The sequence below is a fragment of the Miniopterus schreibersii genome (genome assembly GCF_964146895.1).
Source record: "Miniopterus schreibersii genome assembly, chromosome: 9".
Taxonomy (NCBI): Eukaryota; Metazoa; Chordata; class Mammalia; order Chiroptera; family Miniopteridae; genus Miniopterus; species Miniopterus schreibersii.
In genome coordinates this window covers 78,760,118-78,779,816 of record NC_138118.1, presented here as the reverse complement: position 1 = coordinate 78,779,816, position 19,699 = coordinate 78,760,118, and the positions used below count along the sequence as shown (strand labels likewise).

Sequence of the window (19,699 nt, the reverse complement as noted above, 5' to 3'; positions counted from 1 at the left end):
ATTGTCACAGCCTTGGGGACAGCAGTGTTACTGCATCTAGTTGGTAGAGACCAGAGATGTTGCTGAAGGTCATACAATGCACAGGCCAGGCCCACAACAAAGAGTTATCTGGCCAATCTATCAGTAATGCAGAGGTTGAAAATCCTGCAGTAACTAATTCGGTATGAATGTGTGTGATTTTGTTTAAATAAAATGGAAACCAGTCACTTTTCTGGTTTCAGAAAACACCAGCCTTCATTTTTACTCCAGCCTCCATCTGCCTGCCCTGGAAACCCACATATCAGAAGAGCTTTAGGAACTGACGGAGGAGGCAAGAACAAGCCCAAAGGTTTCTTCCGGACCCTGGCTATAACGACAAGTGAATTTCAAAATAGGCGGCCTCTGGCCTCAGCTAAAGGACATCAGAAGAAGTCCACCTGGATGTGTTAGGAAGATCTGGGCATTGCTTTAAAAAATTGGAAGGCATCCCATCTCTTAAATCCATCTGAACAAATAAACTTTGCCCAATAGAATGTGTTTTACAGGCCTGATGGAAGAGCTGCTGGACAGCAAGAGAGCAAACAGATGGAAAGAGCACTGAAGGAAACTGAGAAATAGCCATCTGATGATGTCATGTAGAGCTGGACCGAGAATCACATGCCGGCTCCCCCTGCACTGCCCAGCTGGATGCAGGTGCACCAAGTTCACGGTCTCCCAGTACCCCTGCAGCTGGGTGGCTTTCTCTCCTGCCAACTGCCTCTCTCAGTGACAGAGGTCATGGGCTCCTTCACGTGTTTCCCCCAATATTTAATGTGACTGCTTGAAAAGCTGGTTTGATTTTGTGATGCCCAACCTTCTATTTCTCTTCTCTTTTTTTTTTTCTGATAACCCACCCGTATTCTAAATATGGAAAGGCAAATACTTCATGGATAAAGCAATAACAAAATGCAGCTTTGCTCTCAGCTCTCTCAGTAATCACTGTCCTGATTCTTGTAGGATAAAGCCAGGTGATTCAAGATTCAGGCTGTTTCTGCTCAGACTGCCATGTGTTTTTGCTAAGCAGTGGGATGGGCACATGCAACCTATCTGCACTCAGGCACGCTGAAAGGGTCGCTAGAAAAATCCAGGGGGCTCCTTTGAAGTCCACCTCGGCTTCAACGAGGAGATACTTTCTAGGGAAATACAAACAAATCCACTGACATGGATGAAAACCATCAATTTAGACTCTTCTCTGCTCATCCAGAAAGGACTTGAGCTGGAAGCAGCCTCCAACCACCTGTAAACATTTCCCCAGAGGGTCCCTGGGGGGATGATTAAGTATAATAGCTTATACATGTGTTTCAAAATTAACTGGTGTGTTAATTGTAGCTAATTCTTTTTGCTTTAATTCCTGGACACTACGACGTCCTATTTCGTTGGCCTCCTTTGAGTTACCTTATGTACTGCATTATCTTTAAAGAAATGGTCTTCTATTAAATCTATAATTTAATTTTCATTGATTCAATCAGTACTTTTATCCAGTGTGTAATGCATAATTATTTAATAGCTCTCCATCTCAAAACCTTGTGACATATATGTATATATAATATATAATAATATAATATGATATATATAATAACATATACCCCGGCTGGCTCATAAAATACTTCCCAATAGATTTCATGGCTTTGCTAATTCTGCTTTTCATACTTGGAAACTGATTTAACGGTGGCATGACTAATTCTCCTCTTTCCATGAAACCCTTCAGAAAGCTGTCTCAACCCCGTAAGCATTTGAGGAAGACACTCCACCTGCTAATAGACTCGGGCAGCTGTCTGCTCGTGGGGGGGGGCAGCAGACCCGTGCGCTCGGTCTGTGCGGGGAATGGGCCATGTTAGATCTCAGTTAAAAACACCAGGGTGGCCAGACACTGCCAGGCCAGAGACCTCTTGCTTCACCTTTGCCAACAGCCACACTGGATGCGCCCAGGTGAAGAGGTGGGAGTGGGGGTGAGGGCGGGGTCGTAAGCACAGCTGCTGGGCTGTAGAAAGATCAAAGGACGATCCCTCCTGATGACGCATATTGTTTGGTTTTACCGGATACCATTCTCTTAGCCACCAGCACTGCAAATGCGATTAGCAGTTAATAAAATGCACACCGAGCTATCTGGTCCTTCTTCAAACCTCATCAGACCCTTTATTTTCTAAGTTTCTCATAGCAACAAATTCCAGTTGTGCTTTTTGAGGGAATTATGATCAACTGAAAGTGTTCGTCAGGAAGCGGAAGGGCCCCATCCTATACCAACCGAAACAACACATGCCGAAAACTCACACCATCATTTTTCTTGTTGCGCTGTGAAATCAAAATCAATATTAACAGCACATTTTCAAAGGGATAAACTTACTTTCAGTGCAAATAGGGCAGCATCCTTTTCTGTTGAGAATTTTACCCTAGTCAAGAGAAAAACAAATAAGAGTTTAATGTTAAAAAACAGAGACTGCGGAGGTCAAAACTCTATTTTAAATTTAACACCAGGCAAACCAATGAAACCAGTCCAAGCTGCATTTGAACTCGATGCCCAGATGGTGGTGATGAGGGTGAAAATGACATTTCAAGTATCAGGTTCTCAGGCCAGGCAAAGCCATTGAGGAAGCTTTCCTGTTTGGATCCGCCGAGAAACAGAATAGCTAAAGGACTCGCGGGTGTGATCTTTCTCACTTGGATGAAAGATGGAGACAGTCTGGATTCAACTTTTTCCCTGATACCCAAATCTAGCCCTTACAGACTGAGAGCACACACATAAAAACAGGAATCGTCTGTCGACCTATCAATCCTGTGAGGCCTCCATTCTGTTTTGCTTCTTGGAGGGGCCCAAACAATAAACAGTAACCCAAGTGCGGGTCTATGGATACGGATAGTATCTGGGTTACAGATTAGGTTCAGTCAGCTTTCTTCTTTCGGAAACTGTTATGCAATCGAAGCCAACGAAGCCGAGAGTTGTGAAGTGCTGAGTAATTTTCCATTACCTTTCTGGAAACAGAGTGTAATCTCCTAAAATGTATTTCTTCCCCTTTTTTTAGTGCATGACATTTAAAGGAGGAAGCATAGTCTCAGGGCCCAAATCAGAAAAGGCCTCTGTCTTATCTCTAACTCAGGGGGACTCAGAGAAAACAAAATGTGGGAAAACATGGGGACTCACAGAGGAAAAGAAATGTGGGAAAAGATGAACATCTACAGAGCACTTTGCTATGGAACAAACATCCTTCCAGATATTTTCCTTAAGTTACCCACATCGGGTTAGTTCTAAGGATTTAATAAGTCAATACTTAAAACATTTAAGGTTTACTTAGCATTATATATTATTACAATTATTACTAAGATGCCAAGAATCTTATGAGCTGAGTACTTCCCTTTTTAGAGGTGAAGAAATTGATGTCATGCAATGCAACAGTGGTAGAACCCAAAATCAAACCTGATTTTGTGTAACCCTAAAGGCCATGTCCTTTCCGCTCCAGACTTTTATTCTTTCTGATCCTTTATCTCTAAGAGAATGTAACATTCACTGGGTATCTGCTGTGCATTCTTCATACTTTATCTCATTTAAACTTCACGATGATCCTCCAAATGTAGGTGTCCCTGGGCCTGTGTATAGGAAACTAGGAAACAGAGCCCACAGGGGTGGCTCAAGGCCTGTATCAAGGCCACACAGTTAGTATAAGGTCCATCCACTCATTCACTACTGGTGAGTGGCATCAAGAATAGATTTTGAGCCCGGATGAGCATGGCTCAGTGGTTGAGCATCGACCTAGCATCCAGGAGATTGTGGTTCGATTCCCAGTCAGGGCACATGCCCGGGTTTCAGGCTCGATCCCTAGTTGGGGGCCTACAGGAGGCAGCCGATCAATGACAACTCTCTCATCATTGATGTTTCTATCTCTCTCTCTCTCTCCCTTCCTCTCTCTGAAATCAATAAAGATATATTAAAAAACAAACAAAAAAGAATAGATTTTGAGTCATACGAACTCAAAAAAGGCTGGTTAGTAATTGAAGAACCAGAACCACGTCTGATTCTCTATTCAGCACCCAGGTCTTCTTGGGCTTCTCAGACTGAAAGCAGTTGTGGACAAAACCAGGTGTTTGGCTCAGGCTGGCGGCACGATGTCCCCAGGGGGATGGAGCGAGGTGCTCTATCCAAATAGAACAGAGCTGACTACAGCCAAGGCCCGGGCAACACAAGACGATGGGGTCCCCTACCCCTGCACAGTGGCAGACACCGCCATCAACCTCTTTAAATAGTGCACGTGGGGCTGGTCATATTACTAAGCCAGGAGGGGTAACTCAAGCACCAGCTGAGGTCAGAGCTCCTGGCTACACACGACTGGCTGGGGGGCTCCAGACACGTTGCGACCTCACTGGTGAGAAGGGTGCAGAAACAGCACCCACCTCAGAGGGTGGTCTCAGCATGAGATGGGGTTAGTCCCGTGACTACATAGAAAGTCACAGCACGTCAGTGACAATGAGATGACAGCGTCATAGCAGCCCTGTCCCCACAAAAGGCCCCCGTTTGCCGCTGGGGAGTTGGCAGGGAGGGTGGACAAGAAATCCAACCATAAGATCCTTCCACAGTGAGGCACGGCTCCTGCCGGTGAAAGAGCCGTGCAGAGCCTGGGACGGACGGGGCAGGGACGCGGGGCGATTCTTGGGGTTTTTTCACTTCCCCAGGCGACGCAGGGGAGGGGGTAAGTGATTAACAGATTTCCATGGTAGAATTAAGTTTTCTCCAAAGCCCTGTGCTGGCCACGGAGGAGGGAGAGCGTGAGCTGGAGGACGGGTTGGAAAGAGGCCCAGGAACGGCGAGGTGGCCCCGGGGCAGGAGCCGGGCGCTGACAAGCTTTGACAAGACGCGGAGGCGGGCGCCGGGGGAAGGCCAGCACTGGAGGCATGGACGCCCCGGGCCCAAACAGGGCCCGCAAAGCAGAAATGCCAACAAGATGCCGCCAGTGACAAAGAGCGCTGACCTCCCCGCAGCAAGAGGACGCGAAAATCACGGCCCCGCCCAGCGCCAGGACGCCCGTGAACCGGACTGTCCCCCGCGGCCCGTGGAGCTCGTTACGTGAGCCACCAGGTTGGCACCGCGCCCCGTTTCGTCTGGCGGAATAAGGGGGCCCATGATGGCTAACGTGCGGCAAGAGGCCATTAGCAGCCGGGTGCCCCCGGGACATGCAGCGAAGGTGGGAGCCTGTTTTCCCGGTGACTGTTTACAAGCAGACCATGCTCGCGTCTGAACCAAATCTCCTTTTTGCTCTCCTTTCACAGGGGGGTTTCAGTTTTATGTCTGAGGCTCTTTAAAGCAAGACTAATTAGGGCTTCTTATTTTCCCTTTATTTCCCTCCCCCCCGTCTTCAGTTGTGCAAGAGCAGCAGCTGTGCTTTCTCGTGCCTTGTCTGGCAGTGGAGCAAAAAGAGCGCCTTTCTGTTTACAATAATAACAGATGCGAATGAAATTAAGGGCTGTCGATAGCACAGAAGGGAGGACTTGTCCCGAACCTAGGGATGCATTTTTTTTTTTTTCATTCACTGGAAGGGACTGAATAGGTCTGACATTTTCCCAAAACGCATGAAACGTTGAGGGGTCTCGAGTTGCCGGGGCGAATTCACTGAACTTGTGCTTTAGAAGATAATAGCCACTTTATTCAGGAACCGCGGGAACCAGGGGCCTCTGAAAAGAGATGTTTCCACAAGGATGCGATCGCCATTCGGGGCTACAATGGAGGCCAGGGTTTGAGAGGCAGAACCTCAGAGGGGGCCGGGGGAAACCCTTGGGAAATTTGCTGAGCAACAACCACTTATGTGGGTGTGTGGCTGCGGGGAGAAAACTCTGACCTGGGGCGGCGGGGGGGGACCACAAAGGGTGCTGCTGATGTTCAACAGAAGACCCAGCAGGAGCTGAGTCATTAAAACAAAGACCTGGGCCAAGTCACTAAGAAACAGGGCAGCAGAGACAAGAGCAGGGCGTGAGCTGCTTCCACGCAAGGCTGGGATCCGGGTGGAAACTGCAGAGGAGCCAAGCGAGCTCTGCAAGGGGCAAGTGGCTGTTTGGGAACTTGGAAGTGGCCATGGGGCCATGGGGCCATGCCACACACAGGACGTTTCCCGGGATGCCCAGGTAAAGGCAGGTCAGCCTGCACCCCACACGTACCTGCGGGCAGCTGCTGATGGGGGCGCACTGCTTCTTGCGACACTCTGTCCTGCCTTTGACACAAGCGCAGATGGTGCAGTTCACGGAGGACCACATCTCCCCATCCTGGGGGAGAGAGCACAGGATGCTGCCATCCGCTGGGGGCGGAGGGGAGCCACTCCAACAGGCTGGGACTCCTCTGTCACCCAAAGCATTTCTTACCCTGAATGCAGATGCCATCACTGGACTAAATTACTCCGAGGTATCTATTGCGCCTAACCGATTTAACGTAAGATCAGATTTGAGTGGGTATGTGTGTGTTTCCCTCCAGGATATAAAAAGAATTCTCGGGCGGCTAAGTGCTACTTGCACCCGGCTCCTCCTGCATCGGGAGACAAACCTGAGTTTTCATACATGATTTAATAACAAAGGTCTAGTTTTCCTCGTTTGATAGGACAGAAATGTTTGAGCTGTGCCAGGCACCAGCCGTTAATTGACAAGTCCACAGGTGATTGGTTTTCTCCTAAATGTGACATGGTTCTGGACCACACTGGGCACCAACATGCCAAGAACAGAGGCTAATTCCAATGACTCCCATTGCCCAGGCAGACACCTGACCAGCGAGTCATCGGAAAATGTGGGGCCCAATAGCAGACTCCAATAGCCACTCATACAAGCCCCTGCCTGTCAGGTTCTTTCCTCCCAGAAAGCCGGGGAGCGCTCTGGGACACACTTCTCGCCCAGAAAGGGCTGTCTGAAGAATTTCTTTGGCTCACTGGATTTATGATCTGCAATTGCCAAATGCCAAGCCACAAGCAGCCCCGTACCTCTGGAGAAAAAGCCACCTCTTACAAGTTTAAAATATTTTATAAAGCATTTTTCAAAAGAAAATATTTTCAAAGAAAAACAATCCAAACAGTTGCTTCTCTGTCCCTATATGTACTTGATTCTAAATATGTAATATTATGATATAAATAAGTACATTTATAGATTAACACACTCATATATACACACACAAAATATGGAAGACTACAATCTGAATTTTGTTTGGAGCTTTTTACAATTCAGTATATACAGTAATTTCCATGAACCTGACTCATGACCTACCCGGAAAATCTTGTTGCCAAACTTGCACACTTTGACGTCTTCCGGGGGCACTCGCAGGAGGCACTGCTCACAGCAGGCCTCCTCGCCCTTGTCGCAGCCTCCAGGGCGGGAGCACGTCTTCTTACACACTACGGTAGAGTCCTGGGGGCCCAGGGAAAACTAGAGATTAAAAAGATCTCCACCCCTACCGAACATCCTCCCTGGCCTTGCTTTAATGACCCGCAACTAACTGCTTTCGAACTTATTCTGAAGGTTCCGCATTTTAATTTATTGCAGTAAATCTTTCATCCACTTCAAAATGTTTGTTGATTAAATATCTGGACTATGAAAAGGGTGACATATGCTCCCTACCTTCTAAGAGTTTATAATTTAATGCTCAAGAGACTAAAGGTTCTGCCTGGCCGGTGTGGCTGAGAGTCGTCCTATGCACCAAGAAGTCAACCAGTTCGATTCCCGGTCAAGGCACATGCCCAGGTTGTGGGCTCGATCCCTCAATATGGGGAGGCAGCCAATCCATGTTTCTCTCTCATTGATGTTTCTTTCTATCTCTCCCTCTCCCTCCCTCCCTCTAAGAAAATTAATAAAAATATATTTAAAAAAAGAAAGAAACTAAAGGTTCTGCTTCCGCCAGCATGTGGCAAGAAGGCCCAGCTCAAGATGGGCCAACCAGTTGACCCATCCTTTTTGCTTCATTAACACTGCTCCCTGGGGCTGCCCCTTGGCTTCATGCCACCTCCTAGGAGTTCAGCAAAAAGACAGGATATCTCTGATCAAAGAGCAAAAATTCAAGAGTTAATGTTCCACCTCAGTGTGTTCTATGTTCACACGGGAGTGGACCGAGCAATTCCAAAACTAGACCTGGATTCCAAGGCTCTTCCGTGTCACCTTAACCAGGCCACTTAACGTCTGAGGGTGACATGTTTATATCTGCAACTTAAAAGGGTATGACTTGATTTCTCAAAGAGTATTCCATGAGCAAAATAGCCGAGAGAATTGTGTCGACTGATTCATCCAACAACTCACTGAAGAGACGTGCAGAGCAGCTTAAGAAAAGCAAACATTCCTAGTCCCCAGGCAATAAGACACAACTTCACCTGGGGCAGGTTGACAGCTGGAAGGGCTGGAAGAGCCAAACATTTATGAAATTAGTGGAAGGCGGGGATGGAGAAGAGTCCCGGGTAGCTCTAAGCAAAGAGAAAATAACACTGACTCTCCTAAATGATTACAGTCTGATTCTTCAAGCTTCCAATTTCCCAAAGAGGACTGTGAACGCACTCTAATAAAACAGCCTCTTGAAGGAACAGTGTTAATCACACTTCTTTTGAGTCCTGGGACATATTTCCTAATCATCTCTCAGGGAATCCATGAGACCCACAGCACTGTGAGCAGAGCTAATTCCCATTCATGGGATGCCTGGCTTTTCTACAGTCAAGAGAACAGGGAATGACGTGGGTTTTATCAAAAGCTCAGGATCCCCAAGAGGATGTTAGAACCTGTGAAATTCCAGGAGAGGAAGAGAAGTCCTGAGGATGGAGGCCAAGGCCAACAGAAGGAGTGGCTATGTGTTCAGGATAGGATAATACAAACACAAAGAGAGGAGGGAGCCTGGGGAAAGTATTTTCGGGCTTAGGAGTGGCTCGGTGCTCAGTACCAGGGAACATATAGGTCAGCCTCACTCAGCCGCCTCCCTGAAGTAGGACATGCTGCTTAACAAAGCCAGCCTCGAGCAATCGGGACCTTCTGAGCTCTCACCACGGCTCCTGACTCACAGCCGACATTGAGCAAACCTCCTCTTGTTCCCTCTCTTGCCCTTTAGCTACTAAAAACAAAACAACCACCATCAGCACCAAAATATCTTATTCCACACTCATGTCACACAGATGTCTGGGTTAACTCACTAATGAATGATCCTAAGCTCCTCCAATAAACGATTCTCTTCTTGGTTCCAAAAATAAATCACCGCAGAAGCACAGTCTAGAAACGTGTGGTATGTGTCCCTTTACCATTTGGGCGTGGTGGAATGCTTTCTTTACCAGTCACTAGACTTCTGGTCGCCTTTTGAGGAAAGTGAGCAATGCCTCAAGTAAGAAATGTTACGGTGAACAAAACATAAATACTCTCTTCCCAAGCTGCCAGGTCGATCCGGTGACGCACTGTAAATCCATGCCGTTCTTTTCCCTCGGATGTGAGGAAAGCCGGTTTTATTGCCAGGTGTGCCGGAGGATTTGTCCTGGATGATTAGATCCAGAGGGCACGGCCATGCGTACCCGCCTGAGTCTAGCAAGTGCCTCAGACAGCCCCTCAGCGCACTTCTCACCTCCAGGAACTAACCTGCTGTTCCCAGGAAGATGACAGTGAATTGTAATTTGGGTCTTATGTTTGAAATTCCTTGTGACCTTAAGTGTGACCTCTAAAATGGCATCAATAGCCTGGCGGGTGTGGCTCAGTGGTGGAGCAGCAACCCAGGAACCAGGAGGTCATGGTTCAATTCCCCATCAGGGCGCAGGCCCAGGTTGCCAGCTCCATCCCCAGTAGGGGGCGTGCAGGAGGCAGTCGATCGATGTTTCTCTCTCATTGATGTTTTTCTCTCTCTCTCCCTCTCCCTTCCTCGCTCTGAAATCAATAAAAACATATTTTAAAAAATAATAATAAATAAAATGGCGACCATAATGCCTCCCTCTGAGATCTGACACATCGTGTTTGGCCATAATGTTAACACTAAGGCCCCAAGTGCTATCTATATCTATCACTGTTGGACAACAGCCCCTCAGAACCCCATACCCGGCAGGTGCACGCAGTGCAGTTATCGTAGAGAAATGAGGATCCGTTGTCGTAAACATCACTGCGAAAGAGGCAGCTTCCAAACGGGAGGTCGAACACCTTCCTCTGACCTAGAGGGACACAACGGCAGAGTGTAAGCAAGACAGGAGCCAGGGATGTCCCGCTTCGCCATCAGCAATCACAACACAGGGCAGCTGAATGTTCTCACAAGACCAGGTCCACCTGATGCACAAAAATAGAGCCTTGGGTCAGGTGTTCCCGGGGGATCCTCAGGAGTCATTAGTTTAGAGAATTTTTGTTACAAAGGCTTGGATTGCACACTAGAAGTTCAACGAATCTTTATTATATACCCAGATAGCGAACCAAGAGGACTCAGGCGTAGACCTGCCCTCACAGTGTGCTGGGGACACAAACCCACAAAACGTGATTTCAGCACTAATAAAAGGCAGGATATAGATATGGTTCAGCTTTCTTCTCTGTCAATCAAAATACATGTTCCGAGGAGGCCTTTCTCCTCTTAGAATGAATGCCCCTTCCTGTTACTTTTACTACAATTATAGTACTCAATATTGTTGCATGGATGGATGGGCGAGCGGATAGATGGATGTAGTAGTAGATCATTGAACAAAAAGACTCTTCAACGAGTTTATCCGCCCCCTCCTCTGAACAAATGTAACCAATGGCATAAATTATCCTCAATGAAATGTGAATTTTACCTAAAAATATCTTAGCCCAGAGTCTGGCACTCATTAAATACCCCAAAAAGTGTGAGATGATATGTACTGTCATTATTAGTGGTGGTATAACTCAGATATGGTCCTGGGTTATGTCACTCTGAAAGGGCCATTGGGTGCTCTGTGTACACAAGACTCTGACCAGACTCTTCAGTGAAAATGAGAAAGGAGAGGGAGAGAACGCTGTGATGTAAGACAGAGGTATGTCACGTGAATGAATCTTGGCGAAGGGAAGATTTAACAGCAAATAGGTGTCCAACCAGCCAAAAGTCTAATTATTCTAAGATTCAGCATCTAGATAGTATCCTAATGTTTTCTTTTTTTCCTTTCTGTCTTTTGGGTGTCTGGGTATGTTTACTTTCACCCCCAAAGAACATAAAATCTTAATCTCAAAGTCACCATAGCTCAAAATAAGATAAAACATTCAAAAAAGTGGTTCAGAGACTCCGTGTACAGCCAGATTGGAGCCATTTCCACATTACTCCACCGGGGGTTTAGCCCAACCAAAAAAAACCTTTCATTTGGGAGAATTACGACTGACACGTTTTGTAAGACTTTCTGTTCCTTTTGTAGTCTGTTTTATGACCACAAATGGACAGAGAAATCTGCATTCAATACAGTAGCCATTGCTCATACGAGAAACTTCTGAGCTGACTCAGCCTATACATGGTACTGGCTTCAAAGCATCCAGCACCCTACTTACCTTCGAGGCCAGGCCCCCAACACCACCTCCCCTGGGATGACTTTCCTGCTTAGGTGGAGCACTGCCTCCACCACGGCCCACGCGTAACGGTTTAACCACAGTGGACTGGCCAACTCTGCCGGAGGCACGAGCACACGTTGACCATCCAAGGAGCACGTGAGTCAGTGGAAATGTCTTTAGTCGGGCATATCTAAACCAGTCTCCTTCATTCTTATAATTATTTCATATTGACTTAAAAAGTATATATCTCTGTGTGCGTGTGCGTGTGCGTGTGTGTGTGTAGCAAGAAGGCAAATATCGTTAGATGAAGAGTTGGCAGTCAAATCCCTGAGAGAGGAGAAACCTGCCTTGGTTGACAAGATACCTTCATGTGCCAATTTGGTTGCAGAAAGATAGACTTCAGGGGATAGCTGTGACGAGCTGGGAAGGCGGAAAATTAATCAACAGGATGTGCTGGAATTGGGAAAAGGAACCTATGAGAGAAAGCAGAGAGGATTCAAGAAAAGGGTGTGGACTGTCCCTGGAGGCTGGAGCCCAAGTGAGAGAGGCAAGCTGTAAATTTTTCCCAAAGGCAAAAATGGCCCAGACCTTTACAGAGAAAGGAAGCCCAGTATTTCATTCTACGTGCTCCCTGTGCTTCTCTGTAAAATAACCGTCCTCGTGGATGGCAAACCTTCCGCAGAATCTGCTATGCAAGTCTTGACTCAACAGCCCTATAATATGTGAAAAGACCCGATGGATGTATCTCTGCAAAGACAAGATACAGGAGGAGGAAGGCAAGGAGGAGGGCAGGGGGAAGGAAAGGAAGGGAGCAGAGACAGAAATGGCGAGAGCAGAAGCACAAGGCCAGCGGAGACTTGGGACATTGGCCCCTCAAGGACCCCTGGAGAGCCTGCCGGGCTCGCTGGATGCTCTAGTGGATTCACAGGATGGCTCCGGCTACTTCTGTTTGAATCTTAAATAATCTGACCTCCACTAACTCAAGGGGCCGAGGATCCTATGGAGGAAGCTGACATGTGGATTATAAACAAAAGCCAGAGAACCTCATGCTCTAGAGACCCCCCGTCATGGGTTGTCTCCTTTCAGGTGGCGACACGCCCGCGGTCCTCCGTGTCGCCGGGGCCACGGGCTGCAGCCAGGCTGAGGAACCGCGGAGGCTCCTGCTCGGGTATCGACCCATCGCGCCCTCGCTGTGCCACCTTCCCAAACCTGCTTTCCTCTGGGGACAGTAAAAGTAATCATCGCACCTCGATCACACATCGGGGTGATGTAATCTACTTAGTACCTGTATATCACAGCTCCTTAAGATGACTTTTTATTGACGTTATTGGGCTGACCCTGGCTCACAAAATTATACAGGTTTCGGGTGCACAGCTTAAGATGAAATAGGAAGAAGCCCAGTGTTTCCCGTGGCGCTTGGTACATAGTAAATACATGGTGAGAGAGCTAGCACCCCCTTTTTCGGCTGTTATCGATGTTCCCTTCCAAACCTCTTGTTTTGGGCGTGTTACGCTTTTGTCTCTAAAAGTACCACTCGTCTACATTCCTCTGTGCGTTCACTTTACCTGCCTTGAAAATCTGCCCCAACCTATCATCACAAGCCCGATTCAGGGCAGCGTCCTCAGTGCTCTGTCCCACCGGAGGGGGTCATCCCGGCTGTCCCATGGATAGGTCCACAGCAGACACGGAGGGCCGGAGAGAAGGCACCTCTGGGGAGGCCTCGGCAAAGCGACACCCTGTGCCCGCCTCACGCTGCTCTAGTTAGTCGCTGCCACGAAAATAGGCCAACCTGGGACCCTCGGAGACAATGTGGATGAACACCCCCCGCGGAACACAGCGAGGTATATGACATTGCTCTTTGACCTTAAAATTGTCACTCACCTGCCCGGCCAGCGTGGCTCAGTGGTTGAGCGTCAACCCATGAACCAGGAGATCGTGGTTCGGTTCCCGATCAGGGCACAGGCCCGAGTTGCTGGCTTGATCCCCAGTCGGGGGCGTGCAGGAGGCAGCCAACCAATGACTCTTATCATTGATGTTTCTCTCTCCCTCCCTCTCCTTTCCTCTCTTTGAAATCAGTAAAGACATATTTTTTTAAAAAATTTAAAAAAACTTTCACTCACCCAAACATTTGGGGCAGCACTGTCCTGGGGGGATGTGACTAAGGTGCTGAGGACAGGAGAGAATGGGGCAGACTTCTCGCACGCACTGTGTCCTGCCTCTCTGAAGAAAAGAGAGAGAGAAAAGCACATTTAGCAAAGTCAGTGAATGCAGATCGGACGATCAATGTTTCTGGACCAAACCAGGGCTTTCCCTGATATTAGGTCCCTGGGGTGACTGCTGAGATCCGTGTGATTTCTCCTGAGCCTCCCTCTACCTTCCCTGCAAGCCACAGGGACTATACTAGCAAAGAGACTGCCCTTCAAGGGACGATGGTGGCATCACCTCTTACACCAGCCACCGCCTCTATCTCTGTCCTTTTGAAGACCAGCCAACTGTACTAGTGAGCCTGAGATTTGAGACTTTAGGGACCAAAACTGAGAACGTGTCAGGCAAACAGGGACAAGTTGGCCTCCCTTTCTGACCCCCAAACAAGCCAAGGAGCTCTCTGGGTTTTGCTGAGACTTTCCTTCCTCTATCACACCATCTCTCTGTAGGTCCCGCATGCCTCTTCCTCCAGGAAGGCTTCCCTTCCTGCCACAGTTTACTGGTGTTGCTGGGATGGCTCAGTGAGGGTGGGGTTAGGGGAGGCAGCCAATCTGCTCAGAATGGGTCACTGGAAGCCGGGGTTCAGAAGAACAATTGCACTGAATTTACCAGCCAACCTCATCTGTTTTCATCAGCTAAGCAAAGGTACACGATGGCTGATGCTGGGAGGACTGGCAGAGCCTCCCTGTGCTCTGGGAGAGGCCTGGGGCCTTCAGATATTGTCCCTGCCCCTCAATCTCAACCCTCCAGCCCCCATGGCTGCTGAAACCCATCCCTTCCTCCCAGAAGATGAGATACAGTATTGATAATGTGATTCCCCCCCTCTAGCCCTCGCAGAGGCACCTCTTTTTCAACCCTGAGTAACTTGTAACTGAATCTTTAGAAAACTGGGACAGGAAAAAAACAATGAAAGAAACCCTGCTTTCTAATCAATTCATATCCAACAACTTTGCAAGGCTCAGGCGAAAACCACCCTGTGCAGAATGAATTGCTATCCAATTTGTGAATAATTTCAATGGGTTGGTTTCTCTGGGATTTGAGGTGGAAACCAAATTAAGACCCTCAGGTATCCATTGTCTCAGGCTGATAAGTTATATCTCCAGAGGCCTCCGGGAAAGAGGAACGCCCCTCCAACTCCAAGAGTCCTGGGCCTGGCAGGAAAGAGATTCCCCCTGGGCATCTCCTCTCACCTTCCCCACCACCTTCTGCATGGACACTGCTTGGGTCACACTTATCCCCTCCTAGCACTCCGCCGTCTCCTGCTGTTTCTGCTCTCTCTCCGTTCTTGCCATTTCTATTATTATAGTTTATTTTTTGGTGAGGACGGATGAAAAGGGTAGGGCACATTATGTCTTTTTAAATATTTATGATTTTTAAACCACTTTACTGTTGGATCCTTCCCCAAACCAATAAAGAACATGTGAAAATACCACAAAGAGCTCCTCTGTTGTTTTTACATTATTTTCAGATCAGCAAGAATCACTAAAAAGCTCCTAAGAATCCCTGGCTGTTCCTGGTGAGGTTCCTCCCTCAGCTCTGCATAATCCTAAAGTCTGGCCTTTTACCGGCCTCCAGAGACGCACTGCCCAACCGGGGGCCAGGCTCCGAGGTCGGCCCCAGATTATACATCAACCGCAAATGTCAGATCGGGGGGGGGCACAGGCTGCCCTGAGCTTTTTTTTACCTGAGGATATTTTTTCCATTGCTTTTCAGAGAGAGTTGGATCGGGGAGAGAGAGAGAGAAACATCCATGTGGAAGACACACATCGATTTGTTCCCTCCCGCACATGCCTGGACTGGAACTAGGAATTGAGCCTGCAACCGAGGTACATGCCCTTGGTTGGAATCAAACTGGGGACCCTTCAGTCCTTGGGCCACCGCTGTAACCACTGAGCCAAACCGGCTAGGGCTGCCCTTAGCTTTTAATTCAAAGAAGTCTATCTACAAATAACTCCCTAAAATCTGGAAGCCTCGGGCCACAGGAGGTGAGCTGTGTGCCAGCTTCTCCTAGGTGCACAGAGGATGGATTCTTTGCAGCAATACTCTCTGTCCTTGTTGGATCAGCATCTATTTTTCAGCATGTTTTAAAATTAAATTTTTTTAAATGTTGCATAATTGCATAGGAGTGAACTTGTCCAACACTTTGGAAAGCTGGCAGAAGATTCTGTGGACGCCAGTAATTTTCCTTACAATAAGGTCAGAGAGCGCATTTTGCATACATAATACAACTGCAGTGTGTGTTTCCCCAGAGTCTGCTAAGGTAACTCGAACTCCAATCGGGGTTTGCTGGCTTGGTCAAGTTTTATTTTGTTTGGGTTGCAGCGTTGTGGCCCAGCCCCAGTCCCCAGGCCGCCTTCCAATGACTGCTCCAAAGAAAGCCCCGGGCCCTCTTGGCTGGAAACCTGCTCCTAAGATTTCAGCTCCTCAGGGATGCTGGTTAAACTATAAGCTGTGGCTCCCTTGTAAACTCAAAAAGTTAAAATAGCAGAAGTAAACAGTTCTGTTTCTAAAAATGTACCGATTCCTACTGTACCTGCACAGACCTGGGCTCTGTCAGAGGAACACAATCGCTTTTTAATTGTCTTCCTGCCTCAACTCTCTGCCACTAATTCACCCAGGAAGGGTTCACATGTCCAGGACTCCTTTCCAGCATCCATCCATTATTTCATGATTTGATCAAGTAGTCAAGGCCTATCATATGCTGGGGATACAGCAGTGGGTGTTACATACAAAAGTCACTCTCTTTAAGGAGCTTATGTCATCGCTGAGCACGACCCCCTGCTAAGGTAGAGGCCCACTTACCACTGCATTCGGGACCAAGTTCAACTCACTCGGGCTAAAGGTCGCTCGCTAACATCTGTTTCTTTTTGCTCCCAACACAGAGCACTACATTTCCCAGACTCCCTTGCAGTTCAGTGTGGCCATATGACTCAGTTCTGACCAATAGGAGATGAATGGAAATAACATACCACACTCACATGGGTCAACAATAAAAATCTTTCATGCACCCAGAGGGAAAGGGGGTTGAGGGAAGGTAGGCAAGGGTAAAGGAGGGATGAATGATGATGGAAGGAGACTTGACTTGGCGTGGTGAGCACAGAATACAACATACAGATGATATATCATAGAACTGTACACCAGAAATCTATATAATTTTATTAACCAATGTCACTCCAATAAGTTCAATAAAAAAATAAAAGTAAATTTTTAAAAATATTTCATGCACAAGGCTCCACTATCTCTCTTTCTTTCTCTACTGGATGGATAACTAGCTGGATGGAAGGGTCATCAAGAACTTTGCAAAAAATGGGAAAACATGCTTCTCTGAGTCACCGTATGGAAAACTACCCACTAAACACCTACTGTTAAATGAGCAAGAAAAACGTTTGCTGCATTAAAACACTCAGACACATTAGTTCTTTATTACTCAGTTACCCTGTTTGGTCAAGATACCCTTAATCTTTTCTCCAATCTTATTCTCTCCCAGCTCCAACCTGAAGAGAGGGATCCAGTGGACCTCATTTCTTTCTTCCTTGGCCCAAGCACATCTTACAACTCCCATCATTTTTATGCACAGCCCTTCCCACTCTCCCCCACCACCGGCCCCTGTGGAAACCCTGCTTCATTCAGGGTCTATCTCAACCCTCTTCTCACCCGTGACGTCTTCTAGATCTGTGCATGTCCCACTAATCTCCATCTTCCCATCTTTCTTCTTCTCATCTGTACTCCTGTATTTTTGACACATACGTAAGCTTTAACCCTGCAGAGTGACACTGGTTTTGCCTTCAAGCTAGACTATTATTGGGGCAGGAATCGGTCCTTTTGAGCCCAACATCCTTCAGGAGAGTGATAGGCTCAAGGACTATTTCGGTGCAAGTTTGTTGCACGAACGGCAGAGCCACCAGTCTAACAAGTCTAGAATGTGCTTGGATTCTTCAGGTGTCTTACCTACAGGATGCTGATGAGAAGGCACAGTTCAGGGCTATCTGCATCCACTTACTTCTGTATCTCCTTGAGTTTTGCACATTTTAGGCAACCATCAAATATCTGTTGGTGCTGAGACGTCAAAAACCAACATTCAACCTCACCTCATAGAGCTGGTAGGATTCCTAGGATCCTATGCATTTTGTTAAATGTTTGAAATTTTCTAAATAGTTAAATTATATAGGGACTAATGACTCCAACCGACCTTGAACAACACAGGGGTTAGAGGTGCCAGTCTCCCACGAGGTTGAACATCTTCATATAACTATTATACTCTCATCTGGTCAACAAAGGGAGGAACGCCAGGAGCTTTCACAGTGCTGATGAGTTATGATCTTTCCCATTTGTCTTTTTTTTTTTTTTTTGGAAAGGCAAGCTTGTTCTTTAGAGCAGGTCATTTGTTCTAATTGCCTATCTGAATGCTTCTCCAAAAGTAGCTGTTTGTAAAAGAAAGACTTGAAACTCGTCCCAGCTCTTTTTTCTGCCCCCCGGTTTTTGTTTTAGCTGATTCAGTCAAGAACACAATGCTTTGTGTCAGAGTTTACCCTGGAGTAGCAGCTGTTGCACAATAAGAATCTATCTTCCTGAGCAGAGTGATGAGTCCACGATGGAAAAACCACAGCCATGTGCTCGCAGGATGTCTCTCCCACCCGAGACTACTGCGAGACGCGGCTGGAAGCGGTCCTGCGGATGTGACATGGCACCATCCCTTGACCGGGATGCAGAGCTCGGCTCTCAAACAGCAGGCAGGAAGCAGAGCAGGACACTGCCAGCCCATTACAGCCCAGCAGTGACACTGAGCACACTCTAGAGTGACTGTTTCGTCCAGTGTTCAATTCTTTCAAGAGAAATGATGGAGTTCTCCATTCATTCCAGATGAAGGTGGAAAAGGGGACAGGTACGCTGGAGGGGCTGGTGTAGGGGAGAGAGACATTTGAGTGACCCAGAATTCTTACGTCATAACGGACAGTGGTGCAAAGCTGACTGGGAAGCAGAGAACCCACTCTGAATGACAAATTGAGTCCCAAAACTTCACGCGCACAAAAATCAGATGTCCTTAGCCATACCTCTCTTTGACCTGGATATTTCCAGGGCTAAAGGTCTTGGTGCTTGGCTTTCCCTGTTCTTGGCCGGTGCAGGACAGGAAGTCAAGCGGAGGAGGGGCAGAAGGTGAGCTGTCCAGCTAAGAGAACAGAAGTAGAGTGGACAAGGGGGGAAGGACACCCCAAATTGCCGTGAATAATGAGCCCACTGAGAGAGGAAGAGAGAAAGGTATATACAGACAGACACACACACACACACACACTGCATTGGCACACAGGTATACACCACTGTGGTATAATAACATATGTGTGTTGGTGAGACCCACCCACTAGACTAGGGTTTTTCCACTTTGGCACTATTGACATTTGGGGTGAGTTAAGTGTTTGTTCTGGGGCTGTGCTGTGCTTTGTAAGATGTTTAGAAGAGTCCCTGACCTCCATCCACTAGATGCCAGAATCACCCTTCATCCCCTGGTTGCAACAAACAGAATGTCTCCAGACTTTGCCAGATGTCCCTTGGGGACAAAATCGCTCCCAGTGGACAGCCACTGCACCAGACCAAAGTTTCCAACCACAGTCCAGGAACCTGCATTTTTAATAACGTGTCCCGATGACTTAGATGCTGCTGCCCGAGGCACTGGATTTTGCAAAATGCAAACGAAAACCCAACTTTGATTTTATAACGAGTCAAGGACATGTGGGGAAAGCTTGACCGAGATAACCTATTTTGTCCCATAACAGTGTAAGCAAACAATACCTGTGGGAAGTACTCCCTGGGCTGACAAAAACAAAGCCCCTTTTCCCTTCACTAGCTATTCAGAGGCCCACAACCCAATGCTCCGTCTTGGGAATCAAGCCTCAAACAAATTCCTTCTCTTTTTCCCATCGATTAATGTTTCTAAGTCCAACTGTGTCATTGTTAATGGCACTGTTTTGGTTTCCAATTGCTGCTGCAACAAATTGCCACACAGACTTAGTAGCTTGAAACCACACACATCTATTACCTT

At 47.4% G+C, this 19,699-nt stretch overlaps 1 protein-coding gene across 1 annotated transcript in view; it reads right to left on the bottom strand.

Moving 5' to 3' along the window:
• Positions 1-19,699, bottom strand: part of BMPER (BMP binding endothelial regulator) — a 171,170-nt gene that overhangs the window by 62,639 nt on the left and 88,832 nt on the right. Inside the window, exons 7-11 of the mRNA XM_081146936.1 lie at positions 13,581-13,680; positions 10,024-10,133; positions 7,243-7,383; positions 6,157-6,261; positions 2,363-2,408 (exon numbers count right to left, since the gene is read on the bottom strand). Coding sequence (XP_081003062.1) covers positions 2,363-2,408; positions 6,157-6,261; positions 7,243-7,383; positions 10,024-10,133; positions 13,581-13,680 — 502 coding nt within the window. The remainder of the gene's footprint in view (positions 1-2,362; positions 2,409-6,156; positions 6,262-7,242; positions 7,384-10,023; positions 10,134-13,580; positions 13,681-19,699) is intronic.